The sequence below is a fragment of the Bombyx mori genome, chromosome 13 (assembly GCF_030269925.1).
Source record: "Bombyx mori chromosome 13, ASM3026992v2".
Classification (NCBI taxonomy): domain Eukaryota; kingdom Metazoa; phylum Arthropoda; class Insecta; order Lepidoptera; family Bombycidae; genus Bombyx; species Bombyx mori.
Window position 1 is genome coordinate 6989050 of NC_085119.1, and position 27527 is coordinate 7016576.

The window sequence follows — 27527 nt, forward strand, 5'->3', positions numbered from 1 at the left end:
AGAATCGCTGAAATTCCCGGTAGTACTTATGAAATATTAAAGAACGTTTGATTGTGTACAGCATTCTAATCGATAAGACCTTTTCATACCGAGAGAAAACAGTTTTTTAAAATAAAAAGCTGTAATTCTCTGTAAGCTATTTAATTTCCCTATATTACAAACAATTTTCTGTTAAAAGATTGTATGAACGTACAATTGTATAAAATTTCGAATAACAATAACTCCTCTAGAATAATCCTACTAGCGTACACATTAAATCGAAAGTTATCTAAAAGTAATTAAGTCTAGATAATCAAATCATTCAATGTCACTTAAGTCATTTATGCGAAATATAAACATGTCAGCTTTCCATTACAAACATAGTAGACAATTTGAATTAAATTTAATAAATTTGTTTCTTAACTATAGCAGTTCTTGCTTAAAGTTGATCGTGACAGATCATGACCTTGTATGAAAATATTACATCTATAAACACTACCTATGCTTCGTCATACAATAATTGTCATTTATACTAGCATTGTAGAGATAATACACACACTAAAGTGAATACTAAATTATTCTTAGCATTCTTATAAACATTTAGAAATTTAAGAAACGATTAACCCACAATCATGTTCATAACATGTGACATTTTGTTCTGACAAACGTTTTATTACATGATTTGAAAAACAAAAAATGTTTAAAAAATGTAATGATGATTTAAAGTACTCTTAAATATTGATACTTAATTGTACTTAATTTGTACTTAATGACGCTTATAGTAATCTTAGACATGATTACATTAGTTATACTTTTATTCCCTATCTAAATTATTTCTATTCTGACGTTTCTGATGCTTTAGCTTTGGTAATACTAGATGAAACAAACAGCAGATTGAAAGAAAATCATCTTAAAGTTAATTACATTCATTACAAACCATTAGTTTACATTTTGTTACAAAAGAAACTGGTGTTCGTTACATGCAAATGAATTATAAACATACACATGCAAACATAAAATGTAAATTTATTTTTTAATCCAAATTAAATGTACACTAATATTACATCTAAATAATAGAAAGGGTTTCGAAAATTTTTATTGCACTCAACAGCAGACGAGCACGCAACCCGGCCCATGATAAGTGGTCACCAGTGCTTATAAACTTCAGCAGTGCCATAGGGGTTGCTGTCTATCACTTAAGTTTTAATAAATTATTAATATACTCAGTCACAAGCATATTCATTTCACATAATGAAAATGTAAGAAACATAATCATGTTTGGGCATTTTCATTTATATCTGCTCATACAGAAAACACAACTTAGCAAATATATTCCACAGTTAATCTAAATAATTGCAAATAATGCTTTTAAAGACCGTTGACTTTTGATCATTAATTAAAATCATCTTCTCGTAGAATTTACAAAAGGTTATTTACAAAAATTTATATCAGTATTTTCATATATTACTAACTTACTAATTACAACTATTCAAACGTAATACTATAACTATAAGAACTAAACAACCTATTTTAAAACAAAATTGGCATCAATTTAGTTCTTATGAACTATTTCAATTATTAATTTATCAATTATAAACATATTTAAAAAAAATTAAGATCCCTTGAGAGTTCACATTCCTTGCTGAATCAGTTTCTCTTCTGAAACGGAGAAACAAAGTATCTTAAGTATGTAACAAATATTGAAAAAATACGACCATGAAAAATTTAGTGTTAATGTAATCTTACTTACGAATTAATATATTACATAACACGTTCTGGTTCAAATATAGTGCATCAATCTTTTCATGTTTCAGACATTTTAGTGCTCCTTATAATTTTTCCATAAAATTTTGTCATTATCAAACCTTTGTCTACAAAAATAAAAACATTATTTTATATTGGGTAGAAGGATGAACGTGGTCACAGGCCACTTGGTGTAACTTAGTTATCAAACACCAGGAAACAAAACGTGAATGCCATCATCTAACTTTGGATGTGAGATCAATTGTGCTGTATTTTATTTAAACAGGAAAGCATGACTGATTGATCATTCCAAAAAACTAGTTCGGGCCCACTTGACAATAAGCATATAATACGCTGAGTTGCAAAACATAAATACTTCCACCCACTCGAGACAATTTTATTATCTGAGGTGTGTGTGTGATAGTACGAGACTTAATACCGACTGTTTTGATCAAAACTTAACATATATGATAGCTAGGCAGCAGAAATAGGAAGGACCATTAGTTGGTGCTATTTCATTTAATTATATTATGAATAATAATTCTGTTAGCAAATAATATACCGGGAAAATAGTGTAAACTCACCGTTATCAAGGCATCCGAAATAGCATTTCATTTTCGATCTTCGAGGCATGCTGATTTTTAATAATAAACATTCTGTAAGAAATGAAAATAGTTACACAGGCTTACGAAACGCTAACGAAGAAAAAAGTATTGGAGCCAAGTTATGTCTAAAGAGAATTCAAAACAGAGTTTCTCAATGTCTAATCGTCTAATATTCTCATAAAGCTAAAAGTTGCTCTAAATTAATAACTACAACGTAAAATAACTCACACCAAGACCAAAAAAAAACGATTTAAAAAATTAAATCGTTACGACATTTTGAAAACTTTTTTTTTTTTTTTGAGATTGTTTTACGGCCCTGGAATTTTGAAAACTTCAAAGCAGTGTTTCCACTTACGTTTTTTTTAACACATTTTACCCTAGTTTCTTTTGAATTTACCCTAAAATTTCCTAGACAACTTTCATAAATCCTTTATATAGAAAGCGTAAATAAAATACAGAAAATAAACCACAGCATATTATTTAATGTAGGTATATATAATATAAACGCCCCCAGAAGATCATAGATCTATAGGATTAGAATTTTCAAGGAAGTCGACGCATTGCTTTTATATTCTTTTGCTGCACAACCTAACACTGTTCGGTTCTAAAATTAAGCAATTGTTTGCTGGCAAAGTTGGGAACTTTCTATGAAGCAAGCCGTTCAGGGTTTCATTAGAAAGCCTGTTTCTTTTGTCAGTTTTTAAATTTGAGAACACTGAATAATCTTTCCACCTCAGTCTTTGAAGAAGGAACTGCTAGCAAAAGTGAAATGACAATTACAAGGTTTTCGTAAATGAAATTACCATGATAATCTTTCATGGTACATGAAGTACCTGTATATTACAATACAAGTAAGTTCTGGTGACATCAACGAAAATAGGTAAATAAAAATTTGGCGGATTATACTTATTGGGATTCTGGGGAATCCCTAAGAAAAAGCAGTGGCTTAATCTATGATTTACTTTACTAGAGGGTTACTGTTGAATCAAACCTTTATAGTTTTTATACACAACTCTGTTTTATTCTTTTACTTGTCAACTCGACTTAATGTCATTCTCTCTCCATAAAATAAAATGTTCATTGTTTTACTTTAATTATCGTTTATTTTAAAATTCACAACAGTTACTAGTATAGGCTTTGCTTTTTACCCCGAAATATCCTAAATCCTGGTATTTTTTAAATTGTCTTTATCATCCAAAATATCAGCTATTTTTCCCTAAAAAAGGGAGAATTCCCTAAAAGTGGAAGCACTGCTTCAAAGTACGCTACATTTTTTATTGAGTCAGAACTCATATCTGCCATCTAGTGAGTTTATTAGATCATTAATGCCTAAAAGTTACAAAAATGACGTCGCCACAGGAGTAAGATGACGCTAGTTGTATGTTATTTTCCTTTGTATGGGAGTTGCACAGGTGAATGAAGTTAGCCCCTCAAAAAAATTTTTTTTTCCTATTTTATACTTATTTTCTATTAATTCGTTTGTTCATCATTTGTTCATGATTGTTCACTGTTAATAATTGTTTGTTCTGCAGTTATTTATTTTAAAAAAATATTTAAAAATATACCTACAAGTTAGCCCCTCTAATGCAATTTTTAATATTTTTTCATCCTTAATGACTCGTAAATATTCATTTTCGATTGTTCTTATATAAAACACGTTTGTTCTCTTTCGAAATTACTCGTTTTTTGTTTAATTTACTATTTTTATTAGTTGAATAAATGTATGCAAAATATGTGTACTGCGCATGCATCAACTATAATGACTAAACTTTCTACGCGGTTTTAATCGTGAAAAAAAAAACAATCATAAATCCTGAAGGAGCAATTAATTGGTATACAGTTTAATTAAAAAAATAAAAAAATAAATAAATGAAATAATGTGCATTGGCGTTAAGTTAGACCAAATACATTTTTTCCATCCTCTTACCTATCGTATTAAAATGTTATTTTACTAATGTTAGGAATATAATTTCGACTGTGTAAAAAAGTTATTATAATGTATACCTATATTATCTCTTGAAAGATAAATAATGAACATATTTACTTATTTGTTTATATTACCTATGTGAACTCCCTATCTTTTTTATACCTTCATAACGATAAGTAGGAGGATGGAAAAAATGTATTTGGTCTAACTTAACGCCAATGCACATTATTTAATTTTTTTTTTTTTTTTTTATTTTTTTTTTTTATTGCCTTTGTAGGCAGACGGGCATACGGCCCACCTGATGGTAAGTGGTTACCGTCGCCCATGGACTTCAGCAATGCCAGGGGCAGAGCCAAGCCGCTGCCTACCGCTTAATACTCTCCATAAGCCTCGTTTGAAGAAGGACATGTCATAGCGCTCGGGAAACACCGTGGAGGGGAGCTCATTCCATAGCCGGATGGTACGTGGCAAAAAAGATCTCTGGAAACGCACTGTGGATGACCGCAGTGGCTCCAGGTAGTATGGATGAACTCTACTCCGGTGGCGGGCGGTGCGATGGTAAAAACGAGATGCTGGTATCATCTCGAACAATTCCTCAGAGCACTCCCCATGGAACATACGGTACAAAATACAGAGGGAACCGAAGTCCCTCCGCAGACCCAGAGGCTCCAAACGATCCGAGAGAATGGGATTATCGACAATCCGAACGGCCCTCCTCTGTATGGAGTCAAATGGAAGAAGCTGGTATTTGGGAGCCCCGGCCCAGAGATGGGAGCAGTACTCCATGCGAGGCCGGACTTGTGCTTTATAAAGCAAAAGTCTTTGTCCAGGCGTGAAGTACCGCTTCGCTCTGTTGAGGACTCCCAGCATTTTGGACGCCAACTTGGCTTTGCCTTCCAAATGACTCCGAAACTGGACATCGCTCGAAACGTCGACCCCAAGTATCCCGATACTCTCGGAAGGTTGCAGGGATACTCCTTGGAATTGCGGCGCCATGACAAAGGGGTCCTTCTTCGCAGTGAACGCGCAAACTTGTGTCTTTGTGTCTAAAAATCCGACTATAGGTAAGGTGAATGAAGCTAGCCCCTCAAAAAAATTTTTTTTTCCTATTTTATACTTATTTTCTATTAATTCGTTTGTTCATCATTTGTTCATGATTGTTCACTGTTAATAATTGTTTGTTCTGCAGTTATTTATTTAAAAAAAATATTTAAAAATATACCTACAAGTTAGCCCCTCTAATGCAATTTTTAATATTTTTTCATCCTTAATGACTCGTAAATATTCATTTTCGATTGTTCTTATATAAAACACGTTTGTTCTCTTTCGAAATTACTCGTTTTTTGTTTAATTTACTATTTTTATTAGTTGAATAAATGTATGCAAAATATGTGTACTGCGCATGCGTCAACTATAATGCCTAAACTTTCTACGCGGTTTTAATCGTGAAAAAAAAAAACAAATATAAATCCTGAAGGAGCAATTAATTGGTACACAGTTTTGGGGGTTGGTGCTTCCCGCTTCCGTAGGTTTAACCCGCGATTCCCTACAAGTGACCCCTGGGTGGTGCTAAACGGGAGCCGAAAACATAACCGGTGGTAGGACCTAGTCCGACTGGCTGGCGACCACCCTCCAACTAGAGTCCGCCGCCAAATAGCCTAGCTGTGTTCCGGCGTGTGGGTTGGAGAGCCAGTTCTATCCCTTCCCTTTCCCCTTCCTTGTTGGGGTTGAGTCTTGGTGACGCCTGGAACTTGCGGAGCAGACGTGCGTGCGAACTCACGGGGCGTAATTGTTTGACGGGGGTATAGGGAGACCCAGTGAAACGGTACCCGCTGCCGCCCGCCGGTCAGTAGGGGACCTGAACCCGGGTGTCTCTACTAAACTCCGCCCCGGGAAGCTGTCCCGCCAACCGGTGTAAAATCCTGTCGTGCGGTCGTCGTGCCGGAGTCGGAGACCGGAGTGGATCCCGGCGATCGCACGCAGATTGGACTGGGGGCCCTTCCATGCCCTGCGTCGGTCTCTCACGCAATCCGTGGTCGAGCACGTACTATGTTCCGCGCTTCATTCAGGTGTTGCCTCGATCTCACCTCCAACATCCTACCTCTCCTAATCCTACTCTCCGAAAACTAAACAATCATGAAGACGACAAAAAAAAAAGAAAAGGGTTTCACAGGCGGTCCCCCATTCCACATTTAATGTGGATTTCAGCAATGTCAGAGGCCTACATAGCAACCTTGACGCCGTACACCACCACATTGAGACGGCGCAGCCTGCCCTGCTTTTTTTAACGGAGACGCAGATATCTGCTCCGGATGATACCTCATACCTTGAATACCCCGGCTACGTATTGGAGCACAACTTCCTGCGTAAAGCCGGGGTGTGCGTATTCGTCCGGGCTGATGTCTGTTGTCGCCATCTTCGGGGCCTCGAACAACGGGACCTGTCCCTCTTGTGGCTGCGCGTAGACCACGGGGGCCGTAGCCGAATCTACGCGTGCCTGTACAGGTCCCACAGCAGTGATGCAGGTTCAGCTCTGTTTGAGCATGTGCAAGAGGGGACTAACCGCGTGCTTGAGCAGTACCCATCTGCGGAGGTGGTGGTTCTTGGAGACTTTAACGCTCACCACCAAGAGTGGTTGGGGTCCACTGACCTCCCGGGTCGGACTGCTTACGATTTCGCCTTGGCCTACGGCTTCTCCCAGCTGGTGACACAGCCCACCCGTGTCCCAGATATCGAGGGGCATGAGCCTTCTTTGTTGGACCTTCTGCTGACCACAGATCCGGCCGGATACAGTGTGGTGGTCGACGCTCCGCTTGGATCGTCTGATCACTGCCTTATTCGTGCTGCCGTACCACTCTCTCGTCCTGATCGTCGAACGACGACCGGGTATCGAAGAGTTTGGCGGTATGTGTCAGCAGATTGGGATGGATTGCGTGAATTTTACGCATCCTACCCATGGGGGCGGTTCTGCTTTTCCTCTGCTGATCCTGACGTCTGTGCGGACCGTCTTAAAGACGTGGTGCTCCAGGGGATGGAATTGTTTATTCCCTCCTCTGAAGTGCCCGTTGGGGGTCGCAGCAGACCCTGGTATAACAATGCCAGCAGGGATGCTGCACACCTCAAGCGGTCCGCATACGTGGCATGGGATAATGCCAGGAGACGTCGGGATCCTAACATCTCAGGGGAAAGGCGGAAATATAACGCCGCTTCCAGGTCCTACAAGAAGGTAATTGCCAAGGCGAATTCGGAGCACGTCGCTAGAGTTGGCGAGCGATTGAAGAGCTATCCCTCCGGGAGCCGTGCTTTTTGGTCGCTCGCCAAAGCTGCAGAAGGAAACTTCTGCAGGTCTAGTCTCCCACCACTGCGCAAGTCCGATGACAATCTGGCCCACAGCGCGAAAGAGAAGGCTGACCTTCTGGTCAAACTCTTCGCCTCGAACTCGACTGTGGACGATGGGGGTGCCACACCACCGAACATCCCCCGGTGTGATAGCTCCCTGCCGGATATCTGCTTCACACAGTGTGCAGTCAGGCGGGAGCTCCGACTCCTGGACGTCCATAAGTCGAGTGGGCCAGACGGCATCCCCGCAGTGGTTTTGAAAACGTGCGCCCCTGAGCTGACACCTGCGCTAACGCGTTTGTATCGCCTCTCTTATTGCACTAACAGGGTTCCGTCTTCATGGAAGACCGCCCACGTCCACCCTATCCCCAAGAAGGGTGACCGGTCGGACCCATCGAGCTACAGGCCTATCGCGATAACTTCCTTGCTTTCCAAGGTGATGGAGCGAATTATAAATACACAACTCCTGAAGTATCTTGAAGATCGCCAGCTAATCAGTGACCGACAGTACGGTTTCCGTCACGGTCGCTCAGCTGGCGATCTTCTTGTATACCTTACTCACAGGTGGGCTGAAGCCTTGGAGAGCAAGGGCGAGGCTCTTGCTGTGAGCCTTGATATCGCGAAGGCCTTCGACAGGGTCTGGCATAGGGCACTTCTATCGAAGTTACCATCTTACGGAATCCCCGAGGGTCTCTGCAAGTGGATCGCTAGCTTTTTGGATGGGCGGAGCATCACGGTCGTTGTAGACGGTGACTGCTCTGATACCATGACCATTAACGCTGGCGTTCCACAAGGTTCGGTGCTCTCTCCCACGCTTTTCATCCTGTATATCAATGACATGCTGTCTATTGATGGCATGCATTGCTATGCAGATGATAGCACGGGGGATGAGCGATATATCGGCCATCAGAGTCTCTCTCGGAGCGTGGTGCAAGAGAGACGATCAAAACTTGTGTCTGAAGTGGAGAACTCTCTGGGGCGAGTCTCCGAATGGGGTGAATTGAACTTGTGAACAAGTGACTAAATATCGCGAATAAAAACAACAGTTGTTTTGATTCGACTGAGTTCCAAAGACCGTTATGTTATATCCAGAAATTATTTATTTCTACACTATTCGGTTTCGATCTTTAGTTATTTATTTAATTTAATTGAACCAAGTTCAATCCACCCCGGTCGGAGACTGGCCCCAAAGAGTTCTCCACTTCATACACAAGTTTTGATCGTCTCTCTTGCACCACGCTCCGAGAGAGACTCTGATGGCCGATATATCGCTCATCCCCCGTGCTATCATCTGCATAGCAATGCATGCCATCAATAGACAGCATGTCATTGATATACAGGATGAAAAGCGTGGGAGAGAGCACCGAACCTTGTGGAACGCCAGCGTTAATGGTCATGGTATCAGAGCAGTCACCGTCTACAACGACCGTGATGCTCCGCCCATCCAAAAAGCTAGCGATCCACTTGCAGAGACCCTCGGGGATTCCGTAAGATGGTAACTTCGATAGAAGTGCCCTATGCCAGACCCTGTCGAAGGCCTTCGCGATATCAAGGCTCACAGCAAGAGCCTCGCCCTTGCTCTCCAAGGCTTCAGCCCACCTGTGAGTAAGGTATACAAGAAGATCGCCAGCTGAGCGACCGTGACGGAAACCGTACTGTCGGTCACTGATTAGCTGGCGATCTTCAAGATACTTCAGGAGTTGTGTATTTATAATTCGCTCCATCACCTTGGAAAGCAAGGAAGTTATCGCGATAGGCCTGTAGCTCGATGGGTCCGACCGGTCACCCTTCTTGGGGATAGGGTGGACGTGGGCGGTCTTCCATGAAGACGGAACCCTGTTAGTGCAATAAGAGAGGCGATACAAACGCGTTAGCGCAGGTGTCAGCTCAGGGGCGCACGTTTTCAAAACCACTGCGGGGATGCCGTCTGGCCCACTCGACTTATGGACGTCCAGGAGTCGGAGCTCCCGCCTGACTGCACACTGTGTGAAGCAGATATCCGGCAGGGAGCTATCACACCGGGGGATGTTCGGTGGTGTGGCACCCCCATCGTCCACAGTCGAGTTCGAGGCGAAGAGTTTGACCAGAAGGTCAGCCTTCTCTTTCGCGCTGTGGGCCAGATTGTCATCGGACTTGCGCAGTGGTGGGAGACTAGACCTGCAGAAGTTTCCTTCTGCAGCTTTGGCGAGCGACCAAAAAGCACGGCTCCCGGAGGGATAGCTCTTCAATCGCTCGCCAACTCTAGCGACGTGCTCCGAATTCGCCTTGGCAATTACCTTCTTGTAGGACCTGGAAGCGGCGTTATATTTCCGCCTTTCCCCTGAGATGTTAGGATCCCGACGTCTCCTGGCATTATCCCATGCCACGTATGCGGACCGCTTGAGGTGTGCAGCATCCCTGCTGGCATTGTTATACCAGGGTCTGCTGCGACCCCCAACGGGCACTTCAGAGGAGGGAATAAACAATTCCATCCCCTGGAGCACCACGTCTTTAAGACGGTCCGCACAGACGTCAGGATCAGCAGAGGAAAAGCAGAACCGCCCCCATGGGTAGGATGCGTAAAATTCACGCAATCCATCCCAATCTGCTGACACATACCGCCAAACTCTTCGATACCCGGTCGTCGTTCGACGATCAGGACGAGAGAGTGGTACGGCAGCACGAATAAGGCAGTGATCAGACGATCCAAGCGGAGCGTCGACCACCACACTGTATCCGGCCGGATCTGTGGTCAGCAGAAGGTCCAACAAAGAAGGCTCATGCCCCTCGATATCTGGGACACGGGTGGGCTGTGTCACCAGCTGGGAGAAGCCGTAGGCCAAGGCGAAATCGTAAGCAGTCCGACCCGGGAGGTCAGTGGACCCCAACCACTCTTGGTGGTGAGCGTTAAAGTCTCCAAGAACCACCACCTCCGCAGATGGGTACTGCTCAAGCACGCGGTTAGTCCCCTCTTGCACATGCTCAAACAGAGCTGAACCTGCATCACTGCTGTGGGACCTGTACAGGCACGCGTAGATTCGGCTACGGCCCCCGTGGTCTACGCGCAGCCACAAGAGGGACAGGTCCCGTTGTTCGAGGCCCCGAAGATGGCGACAACAGACATCAGCCCGGACGAATACGCACACCCCGGCTTTACGCAGGAAGTTGTGCTCCAATACGTAGCCGGGGTATTCAAGGTATGAGGTATCATCCGGAGCAGATATCTGCGTCTCCGTTAAAAAAAGCAGGGCAGGCTGCGCCGTCTCAATGTGGTGGTGTACGGCGTCAAGGTTGCTATGTAGGCCTCTGACATTGCTGAAATCCACATTAAATGTGGAATGGGGGACCGCCTGTGAAACCCTTTTCTTTTTTTTTTGTCGTCTTCATGATTGTTTAGTTTTCGGAGAGTAGGATTAGGAGAGGTAGGATGTTGGAGGTGAGATCGAGGCAACACCTGAATGAAGCGCGGAACATAGTACGTGCTCGACCACGGATTGCGTGAGAGACCGACGCAGGGCATGGAAGGGCCCCCAGTCCAATCTGCGTGCGATCGCCGGGATCCACTCCGGTCTCCGACTCCGGCACGACGACCGCACGACAGGATTTTACACCGGTTGGCGGGACAGCTTCCCGGGGCGGAGTTTAGTAGAGACACCCGGGTTCAGGTCCCCTACTGACCGGCGGGCGGCAGCGGGTACCGTTTCACTGGGTCTCCCTATACCCCCGTCAAACAATCACGCCCCGTGAGTTCGCACGCACGTCTGCTCCGCAAGTTCCAGGCGTCACCAAGACTCAACCCCAACAAGGAAGGGGAAAGGGAAGGGATAGAACTGGCTCTCCAACCCACACGCCGGAACACAGCTAGGCTATTTGGCGGCGGACTCTAGTTGGAGGGTGGTCGCCAGCCAGTCGGACTAGGTCCTACCACCGGTTATGTTTTCGGCTCCCGTTTAGCACCACCCAGGGGTCACTTGTAGGGAATCGCGGGTTAAACCTACGGAAGCGGGAAGCACCAACCCCCAAAACTGTATACCAATTAATTGCTCCTTCAGGATTTATATTTGTTTTTTTTTTTCACGATTAAAACCGCGTAGAAAGTTTAGGCATTATAGTTGACGCATGCGCAGTACACATATTTTGCATACATTTATTCAACTAATAAAAATAGTAAATTAAACAAAAAACGAGTAATTTCGAAAGAGAACAAACGTGTTTTATATAAGAACAATCGAAAATGAATATTTACGAGTCATTAAGGATGAAAAAATATTAAAAATTGCATTAGAGGGGCTAACTTGTAGGTATATTTTTAAATATTTTTTTTAAATAAATAACTGCAGAACAAACAATTATTAACAGTGAACAATCATGAACAAATGATGAACAAACGAATTAATAGAAAATAAGTATAAAATAGGAAAAAAAAAATTTTTTGAGGGGCTAGCTTCATTCACCTGAGTTGCACCCTGGATTAAACACTTAATATATTTGAGACAATATGTATGTATTATTATTGTAGGTTTCATACTTCAGTGATTATTTGTATTAATTAAGACAACTTGATCTCTAATATAGGTTATCAGTAAATGATCATCATTTTACTAAGATTATATTTCATCCCATATCATCTCATCTCATCTCATTTAATTTTATCCCAGCTGATTAATGTCTCAAATTAATCATCTTCATTTCATTTCACTCCATATTCGACACGACTTCAAGATCTTAGTTACTAGGTCTAAAATCCCTTAAAAAATCTAATAGGTACGGTAGAATTTATTACTGAAACAGACTTATTACTGAGACTTTATTTTGTGACTGGTGGTAGGACCTTTTGCTAGTCCGCGCGGGTTGGTACCACCGCCCTGCCTGTTTCTGCCGTGAAGCCGTAATGCGTTTCGGTTTGAAGGGTAGGGCAGCTGTTGTAACTACGTACCTATTAGATGAAAAGACAAAGTGTTTTCGATTTTTTCCTGAGATGTCCGGTGCATTCGTGTTGAGCGATGCACCGGTGTTCGAATCCCAGGCGGGTACCAATTTTTCTAATGAAATACGTACCCAACAAATGTTCACGATTGACTTCCACGGTGAAGGAATAACATCGTGTAAGCAAAATCAAACCCGCAAAATTATAATTTGCGTAATTACTGGTGGTAGGACCTCTTGTGAGTCCGCACGGGTAGGCACCACCACTGTCCACCACCCTGCCGATTTCTGCCGTGAAGCAGTAATGCGTTTCAGTTTGAAGGGTGGGGCCGCCGTTGTAACTATACTGAGACTTTAGAACTTATATCTCAAGGTGGGTGGCGCATTTACGTTATAGATGTCTATGGGCTCCAGTAACCACTTAACACCAGGTGGACTGTGAGCTCGCCCCTCATCGAAGCAATAAACAAAACAAAAAAAAAATGGACAGATTTTTCGCTGATATGCCTTGTCGCTTCATTTTGCCTTATCCTATATATCTTAAAAAATCTTGTGGATAGTGACTGTACTAGTAGCCCGAGAGCCCGTGGGATCTACCTGTATGTATTTGACCAGACCTGAATTTTCGTACATTGAGACCCCTATACCTACCATGCATGAGGTGGGGACTCACTAAGCTCAAAGTGGTCGACGCGCCGAGCGCTCAGGTAGGACAGGTACCGATTTTGACGGATTTTAAATCCATTTGACCACGTCTGCCGTTTTGAAATTTTGAAAATATATGATTATTATTATCGGAAAATAAGAATGGCAGACCATTATCGCGCATTTTACTTTGTGGCAGACCACTTTGAAAATGCTAAATTGCATTGAAAATGCAAAATTTTGAAAGTAATTGACTAGATCTGCCATTGATTTAATAATATTATGTTTATTATAGTCTTAAAAACTTATATTGATCACGGCAGACCTCTACATTGCGTACATACATCAACATATAATAAAATCTTAGCTACTACCCGGCCAGATGTATATTATGTTTTCCGTTCACTGTTTTAGAGGAATATAATTTACTTGCGATTTACTTTAGCAATGTATTTACCGAAATTAATATTTTTTTATATTCTATATACTAAACTTCATTAGTTAGACAATTAAGAAGTGAATTTTTTATGGAATAATTATAAATAATACGGTACAATGCTGATCAAAAAAGAATTCAATTCCTCATTTTTATTTCGTCAAGACAAAATTTAAAAGTGTTAAATCAGTTAAAAAAATATATCATGCATGCATTACATATTATATATATATATATATCAATCTTCATTCATCATCATCATCATCGGAGTCATCTTTATCGTTAGGCGACTCGTCTTCATCAACCATTGAATCGAATACTGCAAAAATAAAACATAAATTGTAAAATGAACGTAAATTCATCTGAACATGTTCGAGAAAGAATTGTTATCAACTTACCAGGAACATTGGTGATTAAGTCACTCACAAAATATGGAAGTTGGTCACCTTCGAAACCTTTGAAGGCATATATGTTGTCCTGCTCAATCCAACCATACTCCAATGGATCTAAAGTTGTGAGTTGCTTTTTGTAAGCATTTCTCCAAATAGAAGAAATATAGTGGGCCCTCAAAAGTTGTTGATAAAGCTCACTCTTATGCGGTGGTATTGAGCTTGCCTCAAATTTTTGATTTTTTTTTCTATAATTTTCATTGATGTCTGAATATTTATAGTTGCTAACGAATAGCTGGAACCTTCCATCATCTACATCACTAGATTTTTTGGCATTGTATAGCTGGCAAGTTAAATGTTGAATGATAAAAATGAGGAATTGAATTATTTTTTGATCAGCATTAAACCGTATTATTTATAATTATTCCATAAAAAATTCACTTCTTTATTGTCTAACTAATGAAGTTTAGTATATAGAATATAAAAAAATATTAATTTCGGTAAATACATTGCTAAAGTAACTCGCAAGTAAATTATATTCCTCTAAAACAGTGTACGGAAAACATAATATACATCTGGCCGGGTAGTAGCTAAGATTTTATTATATGTTGATGTATGTACGTAATGTAGAGGTCTGCCGTGATCAATATAAGTTTTTAAGACTATAATAAACATAATATTATTAAATCAATGGCAGATCTAGTCAATTACTTTCAAAATTTTGCATTTTCAATGCAATTTAGCATTTTCAAAGTGGTCTGCCACAAAGTAAAATGCGCGATAATGGTCTGCCATTCTTATTTTCCGATAATAATAATCATATATTTTCAAAATTTCAAAACGGCAGACGTGGTCAAATGGATTTAAAATTCGTCAAAATCGGTACCTGTCCTACCTGAGCGCTCGGCGCGTCGACCACTTTGAGCTTAGTGAGTCCCCACCTCATGCATGGTAGGTATAGGGGTCTCAATGTACGAAAATTCAGGTCTGGTCAAATACATACAGGTAGATCCCACGGGCTCTCGGGCTATAGTTTAAAGGCTTATGAAATCAACACACATATTCTAGCTCATATGAAGCGTAAGCTAATTTAGGCTTACAGAATAATATTTAAGTGCAGAGGATTTTTGGCAAGGATTTTACTGAGTACTTAGACCTTGTTCTTTAACTAGCATGGATAGGTGAGCCCAAGGGCTTAGTCAGAAGGAGAAGACAGGTGTCTAATGAACCCGAAGAAGGCCTAACTGCTTAAAAGTAGAACAGCTGCTCAGAACAGCAAATGAGTAATAATCAGTATCGCGATCCACTGATCTAGCAAGAAACATAGCGAGTTAATGCTATTTGCCAAGATTTACGTGTAGCTCTTCAGTAAGTTCGACGAATACAGTGTGTTAGACGGAGTTCTTTTTGAAAGGACTGGGTTCTAGAGGTGAGGGGCTATTTTAAAACACTAACTTCATGGTTAATATGTATTAAAAACACTGCACTATTACACATTTACAATATTTTATGTTTTTATATGACTAGCGCATCGGTAAGACTTTACTTTTTTTCATGGGCTTTATTTCATAAAAAACTTTTGAAACCTTATTTGAAGAAAGACCTGTTATTATATCTAGCGCTCAAGGTACGCCGTGCAGGGGAACTCATTTCAGCGCTTGGTATTGCCTCTTAAAGTTCTAAAAACCAACTTATAAGAGAAAGATATTACTAAGAAGAAATAAAATATCAAAATATCTGCAAATTAAAATCCTACGCTAATATTAGAATTTCTTTAATGTGAATATTAAAACCATACCATACCTTTGCATACATCATTAAAAAACTAGTTGCCATGGTAACTTGCTGTCATTTACAATAAAAACAAATTTAAATGCACTTAATGGAAATAATCAAAGGCAAACTAAAAGAAAATGGGTATCTAAGCTTAATGGATGTAAAAAGAACAAAATCCATTTGAAACATACTTTATTATAATTAATAATGCTGAACGTATTATAATAGTTTAAGTACCACAGTACTTAATCTACATATCATGATTTCAGCAAGAGACTTTATTATCTCCACTATCGGTAAGTTTTAAGGATTACACCGTAACTAAAACTGCTAAAATATTTTTTCATTGCTCATGATCAATGGCTTCCAAACTTATTAAGTATGTCAGTATGTAATTTTTTGTTTTTTAATATTTACTATTTAATATTTAAATGAAATATTTTCCATTATATTTTCATTATTATTACTGATATTTTATTATTTTTCATATGTGTTACAAATATATTTTATGTGAGATTTCAAATTTAGCTAATTTTTAACAAATCCATGCACCTTGTGCTCTACATCTTTTATTTAAAACAAATTTAATAAACTTGAATTTTTGTGAATTTATCTTAATATATACATGTTAAAAATATAATAATGATTTACTAACATAATCCGTATTGAGTAATCTTTTCTTATTTATTTCAAGAGCTAAATAGATTATTTTTAATGAAATACATTTAATGAAAAATGATTTTTTTTATTGAAGTACAAGTAAAAACTTAAGTCATTAAACTATTTTTAGAGTAGTGAATTTAATTTTATTAACATATATTTATAATAAAGGCCTTGTATATATTTACTAGACTTAAAAGTTAAATTCTATTATAGTGTTGTAAAATCATTGTGCACATTTCATAAAATCAATACTGAACAATTTTTTTTATTTCAATTATCCTTAAGAAATGAAATGTTAATCAATACTAGATACATCATTTTGTAATTTCACAACAGTTTTTGGATTAAAAAGTTATTATACTAAACTATTATTTATTGCTTAAATGGGTGAGAGTATTCTTGGCACACCTGATGTAAAGTGGTTATCAAAGCCCATAAACAATGTAATGTAATTGTCACCACCCGTCTTGAAACCTAATATAAGGTTGATGTCTTAATTATACCACATAAGTGCAGTCTAACCTGTCAATCCAGAATTCATGATAATTTTCAGTGCTGACAGGAGGGCATGTTGTGATGCCAATATAATTTTTTTCTGTTACATTATATTACATAAGTTTAATTCTTTATCATGAAAACAGTTCATGAATATGTTAGGAACGTTTTTTATTAAATAGCTACATATATCTAGGATTTTAACTCTGCGTAGTTGTGTCATTCACTACGAATAGATTTAGTCCTAATTTTTTAGGCTATGGTCACTTTAAATGCAATCTAATGCTGTTATATAAAATGCAATAATATTATATTTCAGAACTCTACTTTGATGGGACAAGGCTTAAGCTTGATGAAGAATCAGAAAATGCTTTGTCGGAATTCATTTACAATTCACAAACATTATTAATTCAAGGCTATGTGCATAACGATACTTTGAGATTGTCGATGAAGGTAAATCACATATATACGCACATCAAGATCAGAATAAATAAAAAGACTATTCTAAGCAAATATTATTGATTATTTTCAGTTACAAAATGTGAAGAGATCAATTGTATTTTATAAGATTGAAAGAAAGGAATTGACTCAGGGAAATTCAGCTCAGGATATAAACATATTAACATTTTCAAATAACACTGCTGAAATACTGTTTTACGTATCAAGATTAATTTTCACACCCCTCATATCAGAGGTAATTTAGCTATTCAAATTATTCAAAGGAACTCACTTTTGATTTATGAATCATTGTAAATGGAAAACATATTAGAAATATATTTTTTTTATTTTTATTGCTTAGATGGGTGGACGTGCTCACGGCCCAGGTGGTAAGTGGTTACCGGAGCCCATAGCCATCTACAACGTAAATGCGCCACCCACCTTGAGACATAAGTTCTAAGGTCACAGGTATAGTTAAAATGACTGCCCCACCCTTCAAACCGAAACGCATTACTGCTTCACGGCAGAAATAGGCAGAGTGGTGGTACCTTCCCGCGCGGACTCACAGGAGGACCTACCACCAGTAAAGAGGGTCTACCACTAGTAATCAGTTGTGCTGAATGATACACTCTTTTAATATTAATTGAAAATTATTACTTTACATTGTAGTTACAAGAAAATATTTTCAAAAGGTTTAAATTGCCATTATTTTCTTCAGGGAAACGATTTGTATTCAAGTAAACTTCAGAAGTGTCTTTTGGAATTGGAATCTGTCCTACGTGTTGTTAATTATGGGAAGGAGAAAGGAAATGTCAACGGTAAGGACTGTATACATTGAAATAATACAAAAATAAGTGACATTTCTGTTATTTTTGGTACAGGGATTACTATAAGCCCGGACATGCGGTTGTCACCATCCTGCCCATTTCGATCGCCTGGCAGTCATTGATCTTTTTAAGTATTAAAAAATAACATATTCACTCATATATGGCATTTTTACACACAATATGGAACCAATTAAAATGGGTTAGATTACACAATACAATCGATTAAGCAAGTTCATGTTTGAAGTTGGGTAGTGGTATTCAATGGTGTTATGTCTGTGGGATACGAGGGTGGTGGTATTCAATGGTGTTATGTCTGTGGGATTCGATAACATTTAACAGCAGTTTGATCGTAAGCTGTTCTGTGCAGTTACAGCAAGAAAAAATATTTTTATTCAGTAACCATTGGTGCACAAATCAAAAACTTGTGGGCTTACGCAGACCGACTCCACTTTTAATTATTTAGAAATCACCTCTCAGATACTCATCATTTTTAAAAGATTCATTATGAAATTGTTATACTGATATTCACCTTTAATTTAATAGGATCCAAGATCTTGGGGACGATATTTAGAGATAATACTCAACTTAACTCACTCCACTTAATCAATTAATTAGTTATTTTATTTGCTTACAGCAATATTTACTATAGAAGATGAATTTGAATATTGGAAAGCTGTAATGGAAAAAAAAGATGCCAGTAAAAAAGAGAGAGAAATGTCCTCAACATTTTCTGAACAATTTCAATACATTATTGAAGAATTAAGGTATTAATAAAAACAGTATTGTTTAAAACTGTTTTGTTACAGTATTGCTTAAAACTGTTTTTAGATTGGTTTTAGAAAAGAAACTACAATAGTACAACTAATTACCATGCTATTGTTAAAGGAAAACTATCTTTATTTGGAAAGTCCAAACACGTACATACTTGTAATGTGTTTAATGCTTTGGTTAATACAGGTTTCCCACGTCCGACACTGTTAAATGATTATTTGGAATTCTGAATTAAAATAATATTTTTTTCCTAAAAATATTTTTTTCCTCCATATTCTAAAACTCTTCAAGCTGTATAACACCATGTATTTTTTAATGATTTAAGATCTATGCAATCAAACGTAATGATTGATGCCAGAGAGGCCGCTGAAAATATTGGTGGCATACTAGACGACATCTGGCGGACAACTACAGCACCTTATCCGAGCGATAGAATGGTCCATGTTATGGATGTAATTGGTATGTTCTTAATAATTGTATTCGTACGTTTGTGAGTAGGAGAACGGCATTCAGGATGGCCCTAGGATAGCCCCGGTAATGGCTGTAGTGATTAATGAACCCAGATTGATATATCAGTTATAAATTTAGAGTTTTTTATTAAATGGTATTAAGTGCGATTATAATAAATCACTATTAACATATACGTGTTACAAGTGCCTTTTCCCCGCGTCCCGCACGGTTCATGATTTATAACCAGGTAAACTTTCAAATTTACAATTCTTAGGTGACTGTTTATGTAACCTTAACGTCTAACCTAACTCATACTTCTAGGAGAAAATGTAAAAAAAAAATATTACTCTTTTTTATCATCCTCCTTTGGCTTATTTTACTTGATTTTGTTGCTTAATACTCTTTTAACTGAGAATGACATATGTATAAGAAAACGTTTATAAAATGATGCTGCTCGTAACATAAATAAGATTAGATCTAAATTAAAATAATAGTAATAATGTAGGATAAATTTGTAAAACCAGTATTGAAAGTATTTTCAGTTAGTTCATTATCTAATTTTATATAGGTTTTATTTTCAAATTTCAAATTACTTATAGACACCCTTAAGATTTATAATAGGATAATAGTTAAATTGTATTCACATAGGACACACAATATGCACAATAATCCAGACTAATTTGGTCGCACTCGATTTATGGAGGGTTCATGATGATATTCGAGAAATAGAAATGCTGGTATCAATTTCGGATTGCTTACAAGTGGTGGAAACATGGACCAGTGCTTGTAGAGCTCTCACAGAGACGTACTGGCCGAACTACGCGCTGCACCCTTGGAATGCAAAGACTTACATACCGCAGTTTTGTGTCAATTTCCAAATGAGACTCAAAGAGGTAGGTAAATACTACTTTTAAATTAAGCAGAGAGCTTTTTCGTTTATGGTTTTGGCCGTTGCCAATTTTGATACATATAAAATTGTCGATATTAACGAGGATGCGACTTTGATCCCAAAATACTGGGATACTCACTCATACTCACTGGTCTACTCTTGTGGACATTGTAGATTTGAGGCAAATTTTGAGGAACTTTTTTATCAGTATTGATAATTTTTTCAGGTGTATGAGATTAAATCTGTGTTCAGTCAACTTAATAAGTTACTTTCGAGCAATGAAAAAAATGATCTACGGGTAAACCAATTGCTTTCACCGTTTCAAAGTAAGTCATTGTTTTAGGTAAACTTGGACTTCATCATTATTGTACTATATGTTCGCTGACCATTGTCGTCATTTTGATCCGAATCGATGTTTTTCATGTAAAGATTTTCAAGATAAACAGTTATTCCATGACAAATAACAATAACTGCATTCTGCACTGATAAGCAAATACTAGGTGTTTGATTAATTATTGATGATAAAAAGCTAATTAATTACACGATTATATGAAAAAATGTAAATATGCATTTTAAATATATGTAGGTGTCAACGTATGGTCGTGCAACGGCCCTAACCCTGCATGGCAAGCGGCCGTTTCTTTATTCTCCACGAGTTTACGGCAAGTTGAAGTTAAAGTGGCTGAAAAACTGAAGCCAAGACTTCACAATACGTCCACTAAACAAGTAAGATAATTAACAACAAAACAAGATATGTCCAATTCGATCTTAATCACTAAAATTATATTTTATCATGCCGGGAGCGACAGTTCTACTTTCAGGTGTATTTTCTATCCAGTTAAATGTTTTAATAAATTACTGCGCATTTTTATTTTGACGCATACAGACTTATCTATTTTACATGGTTTTATTATCTTGATCCATATATTATATACCTATGTAATGAGGACGTCAACGTAATTTTCACAAGATTCAATGCGTTTTATACTGAAAAATCACACGTATCATTGCTAAAGCGTTCTTTTTTAGTTATATTTTAGTACGCCCACTATTTGTTCACTTTATTTGTTACTTTGATAAAGGTGTTTTCTCATTTATTTCATTAAATTATTTTTTGCCTTTTCTATTGTATTCTCTACTTTTTAGTTACACCGTACGCTCATTTAGGCCAGATGTTGTTCGAATATCAGTCAGTGATTCAACCCATAGACACAGCCCACTGAGTTTCTCGCCAGATCTTCTCAGTGGGTCGCGTTTCCGATCCGGTGGTAGATTCTGCGAAGCACTGCCCTTGTTTAAAGCCAGTGTTAGTAACACTCTGGTTTGAGCCCCGTGAGCTCACATACACGTCAAGGAGAAGCTGAAATAGCCCCTCAAAGCTATCAGCATAGGTAGGAAAACAAAAAGTCAGTGACAGTGCGTTTATATAATATATAGGCTTTACAAAATTAAGAACCAATTCATTTTTAAATTAATATAAAACTTTATAAACAATTGTATTTATCTTTCAATAGATGTTGTATGAATTTCTGAGATATGAAGCTTTAATAGAACGACCTTACGTGAAACAGACTTTGAATAATGAGCTGGAAATATTTGCAACGTCACTAGTAGCGATGTTGAAAGACATAAAAAATCAGATTGATTCTGATGAAACGGATGTTAAAATGTATCAGCCGCCGGAAATGTCGCCGTTAGTACACCGAGTGCAGTGGGCGAAGCAAATGGAAGCTAAGGTACATTATCTACAAGGCTTAAATTCACTGCACACTTTTGTCTTGATGTTAATCATCTATTTATTTGTATCACAGCATGGTTTATCGTACCACGCAATCCTAATTCAGTCTTTACAGTGTGCTTAGTGCGAGTTTCTTAACGTTCTCGATAGCGTAAAAGTTAACCCAATTTTGTATGCAGTTGGAACAGCGCCCCTAGCGGCAAACGTACGCAAACGATCCCATTCCATACAAATATGAGCTAACTTTTACGCTATCGAGAACGTTAAAAAACTCGCACTCAGCACACTGAACACATCCATCCATCCCTATTTAGCCTTCCGTTTGTCTTTAAGCGTTGAACTAATAACAACAAAACTTTGACATTTATTCTTCTTCATTTTACGTCCAAACCAAGAATTCTCAATGAATGTGGAATTGTGGATTTTATGATAGTTTTATGAACACGTTACAGACTTACATTATAAAAACATTTTAGTGGGACCACACATACATTTGAATATCTGTTTATTGGTTTTTATTTATATTACCGTATAGGCAGACGAGCATACGGCCCACCTGATGGTGAGTGGTTATCGTCGCTCATGGACGTCGGCAATGCCAGGGGCAAAGCCAAGCCGCTACCTACTGTTTTAATACTCTCCACAAAAGTCAATTTTTTCTGTCCTACATTATTACATATTTTCTTACAAAATGTTGTCAGGCACCCTGTATTTGTTCTTTTCGTTAAGTCCATATTAAAAAATCTTAAACTGCGTACAACTATGAGATTCGTTCAAACATTTCAGGTAAAAGAAATCAAAATATGTGCTGACAAACATTTGAGCGAATTCTCCGGTTGTCCAGAGTTGACAAACTTGGCCACACAATTGTTAAAAGATCTAAAAGAAATGTATGTTCAGCTACATGAAGAATGGTGCAGAGAGCTACAGGTAAATATAAAATAATTGATCGATTGTAATACAAGAATATATCTTAAACAGGAAAACTGTAAAATTATATGGCATTTTAAAATTTATGGAAATTTAAAACTTCCGTAATTTACAAAACGAAAATTATAAATGCGTGAATATACCGTAAAAGTAATATCTATATCTATACTTATATATAAATCTACAGTGTTTTTTACGGATGTTCCGTTATAACTACTGAACCATGCATCTGATTGACTTGAAACTTGGTATCCATGTAGAAAATACATGTGCTTAATGGATAAGCTAATGTTTATATAAGTATTGAACTCCCTACACCAGTTGCGGGGGAGTTAATGATGAGAATGTTTGTGGGGGTGAGAAATAGTAATGTTAATTTTAAATGCCCAGCGAAGCGGACGGGTACAGCTAGTTAATTATAAATTTATGTCCCGCGGTAACAGTGAATGTTCGATTCAAAAAGCTAACAGCTACAGTAGTTAACAGTTTGGAATTAATATAATTTAATACGCAATTTCGAAAAGGGCACATGTCGCATATTTTGTCATATTCGTTTTTTCATATACATATAGTTTTGAGGCTTACCTACACCCATTTTATAATAATTCCAGTAATTTTCAATTGCTAATTAACACTAAAATATATCTCAAAAGTTAATATTATAAATTTTACACTGCTTTAGAAAATAATCTTTTTTTCATTTCCTGAACATTTTTACATTTTCAGAGATGTGCCCTTTTCGAAATTGCATATTCAAATTGTAGAAACACAAAAGTAATTTAGACACTAATGGGTGGTTTACAGGCTCAAGCAAAGAACGGTTCGCTTCAAATGTCCACCGACAAGCCTGTAGTGGAGTTCAGCGGGCCGAACAAGATGATGGTAGTGAATTTTAACCCGCGGCTGGTGTGGGCCGAGCTGGAGGGTCGCGCGCTCGCCGCGCTCGGACTCGCGCCGCCCGCCGCCCTCCCCGCGCCGCCCGCAGCCCCCGCCGCCCTCGCGCACGCGCGCGCCCTGCAGCAGGTACCTCCTCGTACTAGCTGATCTGTAAGCCTTGCACTCGTGAAGACATTTACGTGAAGTTTAGTAGGCGCTCGCTTGACCGTCTACCTAACATTGTCGACGTCAATCATGTGTCTATCAAGGAATTAATAATAATAATTAGCCTTTATTGCTGTTAAAATTTACAATACTTATATCTAAATATTATATATATATATACTTGTGGAAGACATTAGAGGAGGCCTATGTCGAGAGACAACCTGTTTCCTAAACATACCGGACGTCGACACTTAAAATATATAATAAATTTCTAGCATTAAAATATATATATGTATATATAATATTTAGATCAAGGAATTAAAAAAAATTATATTATAGTCTTAAAAACCTGTTGTACTATAGGATTTTTTCCTATCTAATTACCAATAGCCTATTCTCATTTCACCAAGGTGAGTTCACGCAAATTAGCGGTGAAAAAAACGACGACCTACCTGCTCTACCGTAAAAAAAAAGGGCTGAATTGATAACCTTTTGGAAGTCCGTTAATAATAGAGTTATTTCTGACTATACGACGAAAACCCGGGCAAAACTAGTATAAAATTATGTATTAATACATTTTTAAATCCCAAATTGAACGAGGTTAGTTTGATTATAAAAATATATATTATATACATGAGTAATCTATTTATTTTGACCCTACGTGTACAATGCACAGACGACCCTCCACTCTTTTGTCGAGAGCTCACGACTCGTGCCGATTACTATAACATTTGCCCCAGCAAGAGAAACGCTTCGCTGAGTTTACCATCGTTTCGGAATCGCGATCCACTGAGAATATCCGGCGAGAAACTCAGTGAGCTGTATCTGTGTGTTACTACTATAGGTATTGGTAAAGGTAGTGAGGTTAACACTTGTGGCGACTGTGGGGATCGCGAAGCGTAAAATATCACGTAGAAAATACACCGATTACTTATGAGACGGAGCCTTGTGCATTCCTCAAAATATTACACCTTTTTTTATATAGTTAGTCGCACCGCTCGAATACACTAGTGCAGTATAAGTTAGGGACGCTCCAAAGTCAATGGCGACACATTAAATCTGTTTCTATAAACTTGTATAAATGAATCATGATTTTTACTATTTGTTATAGGATTTTCACTATCAGCTTTTTAATTTTAGGTGGCTTCATTTCACAATACGTTGGGCGAACGAATGATTCCCTCCACTAAACCCATGATGCTGCAAGCGGCTCTGGACCTGTCTGCCATAGTGCAAGATCAGAAAACCGTGTACTGGGACGACGTTGAACAATTGGCGAACTACACCGAAAAACTTAAGAAGATGGTCTTGAAGCTGGAAGGGCAGGTAAAACCGGATCAGTGATTTACCATAGTTACATAAATGATTAAATTGAACTATCATTTCAATGAAATCTATTCTTCCATTTAAACTTATCGTACCTAGTTTATCTTTTAATAAAAATCTTGGTCTGTTTCTTTACTGAAATGTCACTTTTCATGAAATTTTCTCTCCTTTCTAGAACACTTATTTGACTAGCCAACATATGGCCATCAAAGAAATAGTTATGAAACTAATCAACACCGAATTATTGGCAAAACTGTCTGAATGGAAGAAAGGGGTCAAAGACATTCGTAGTATCATAGAAACGGTAGAAGGGAACGGTTATAGAAACACTGAACTTTGGAGATCACATTGGGACTGGCAACTGTATAAAGCCTTGGAGTGCCAATATATAAAGACGTTGCTCTCACTAGATAAACACTTTGCGCATATTAAAGTTGACTTGGTCTTACGGTGAGTAAATGTTAAGTATTAGCTACAGTTGCTCATTGCATAAGTAACATTAATGTTAATAAACTGCAAACAGTGCATCTGTTGAATTATTGTAGTACTTTTTAATTATTTTTTATAAATACATTCATCTATACGGTAGGCAGCGGCTTGGCTCGGTAGGCAGCGGCTTGGCTCTGCCCCTGGCTTTGCTGAAGTCCATGGGCGACGGTAACCACTCACCATTAGGTGGGCCGTATGCTCGTCTGCCTACAAGGGCAATAAAAAAAAATCTTCTTTTGTTGTTTTTTTTTATAGCATTTATGGGCAGACGGCCTACCTGATGGTGGTTACCGTCGCTCATGGACGTCAGCAATGCTAGGGGCAGAGTCAAGCCGCTGTCTACCAGATCTTGTTCTCGTAATATTGCACTATGGTACTATAAACCTAATTTTCATTTAGCGGACACAAGATACGAGTACAGCCGCCCATCGAGGAGATACGCGTCCAACATTACCATCAACTGCGGCGACTCGTGTCGTTGCCGGCGCAGTTCGTCGGCGTACAGAATAACATCACCGAGAGACAATCCATATTCGCCGATATCGTAGATAAGTAAGTATTGTATAATAATCGCCTCGAGCTAATGCTCATATTCTCCAAGTTAGACTGTTTTGAAGATCGATGGGACATGGATTTTAGGGCACTACTGTTACTGTTATACAAAAAAAAAATTGCATTAACTTACGTCTGCGACTCATGAAATCCGCAGACAACACTATGGTTTTATTTTTCTGGTTAATCTTTATTCAATGCGTGCCGGGATTGTTAGTAGAGAGTTACCGTTAAAGTACATTTAATATTCAGTATTTTTATACATGTTCTACTGTAAATTCTACCGTAGGTTCTTAAATAAACAAATAACATTAAGACAAATGAGATTGCAGCTTTGAAAATCAAAACGAATCACAAATAATTTGATACTTTAATCCCATAGTTTCCGTATCATTAATGAACAAGATACGTTTTGGAAGCATCTCTTAATATCTCTCATCATCACTTGCAGGGCTCTCTTTGTACATTACTATTAGGTATAACTTGAATGTACAGACATAGCTGGCTAGGGAACAAAGCCGTGAAGAAACTGGAGCAGGTGTTGTCGTCGTTGGAGCAGTGCGGGCGGCAGTGGACGCGGCGCGCGGCGCTGGCGTGCGTGCCCGACCTGCGCGCGCTGTGCACGCACTCGCTCGCCGAGCCCGAGCACTGGGAGCTCAACTTCAAAGCCTGCAAGGCCTATGGACAAGCCGTTGCCAAGATGACCTTGTAAGTTGGGAACGTGTAAATTTTTTTTTAAAACTACGAGTTACTTGTTGGTTGATTGGAACCAGATTGGTTACACTATTACGCAAGTTCGACTAGTATGATTCGAGTTTACTGTGCGACATACATCACATGACGAGTTATTCAGGACTTCAATTAATTTAATATGCCGAAAACATAACTCAAACCAATCATGCGACGAATTTAGTAAAAAAACTTTAATTTCCGAACTGAGGCAATAGATAGCGTTGACTGTATTAAAATACAAGTACACAAAAATAATTACTTGTTTTGAAAAGCACATGCTCGAATATCTTAAATCAATAACAGAATTTAATGTACATCGATCTCAGCCTTTTTTGTGGAATTCATCGACCGAGCTTTAGAGAGCTGTGAGAAAGATTTATATTTAGTTGAAATTATTTATAAACTAGCTTTTGCCCGCGACTTCGTCCGCGTGGAATAGTCC

At 38.4% G+C, this 27527-nt stretch overlaps 1 protein-coding gene and 1 long non-coding RNA gene across 2 annotated transcripts in view; one reads left to right on the top strand and one right to left on the bottom strand.

Moving 5' to 3' along the window:
• Positions 1-125: 125 nt before the first annotated feature.
• LOC134199963 (uncharacterized) lies at positions 126-3755 on the bottom strand. Its single transcript, XR_009974665.1, has 4 exons — positions 2556-3755; positions 2307-2378; positions 1730-1850; positions 126-1638 (listed from the first exon to the last, which is right to left on the bottom strand). It is a non-coding gene; the product is annotated as an uncharacterized LOC134199963 (long non-coding RNA).
• Positions 3756-15811: 12056 nt separating this feature from the next.
• LOC101738046 (cytoplasmic dynein 2 heavy chain 1) overlaps positions 15812-27527 on the top strand; it is an 88851-nt gene continuing 77135 nt past the window's right edge. Inside the window, exons 1-16 of the mRNA XM_038014778.2 lie at positions 15812-16040; positions 17222-17355; positions 17435-17596; positions 18059-18158; positions 18802-18931; positions 19264-19397; positions 20037-20281; positions 20504-20603; positions 20864-21003; positions 21792-22013; positions 22802-22945; positions 23750-23968; positions 25127-25312; positions 25488-25762; positions 26201-26353; positions 26849-27061. Coding sequence (XP_037870706.1) covers positions 16004-16040; positions 17222-17355; positions 17435-17596; positions 18059-18158; positions 18802-18931; positions 19264-19397; positions 20037-20281; positions 20504-20603; positions 20864-21003; positions 21792-22013; positions 22802-22945; positions 23750-23968; positions 25127-25312; positions 25488-25762; positions 26201-26353; positions 26849-27061 — 2594 coding nt within the window. The 5' untranslated portion in view covers positions 15812-16003. The remainder of the gene's footprint in view (positions 16041-17221; positions 17356-17434; positions 17597-18058; positions 18159-18801; positions 18932-19263; positions 19398-20036; positions 20282-20503; positions 20604-20863; positions 21004-21791; positions 22014-22801; positions 22946-23749; positions 23969-25126; positions 25313-25487; positions 25763-26200; positions 26354-26848; positions 27062-27527) is intronic.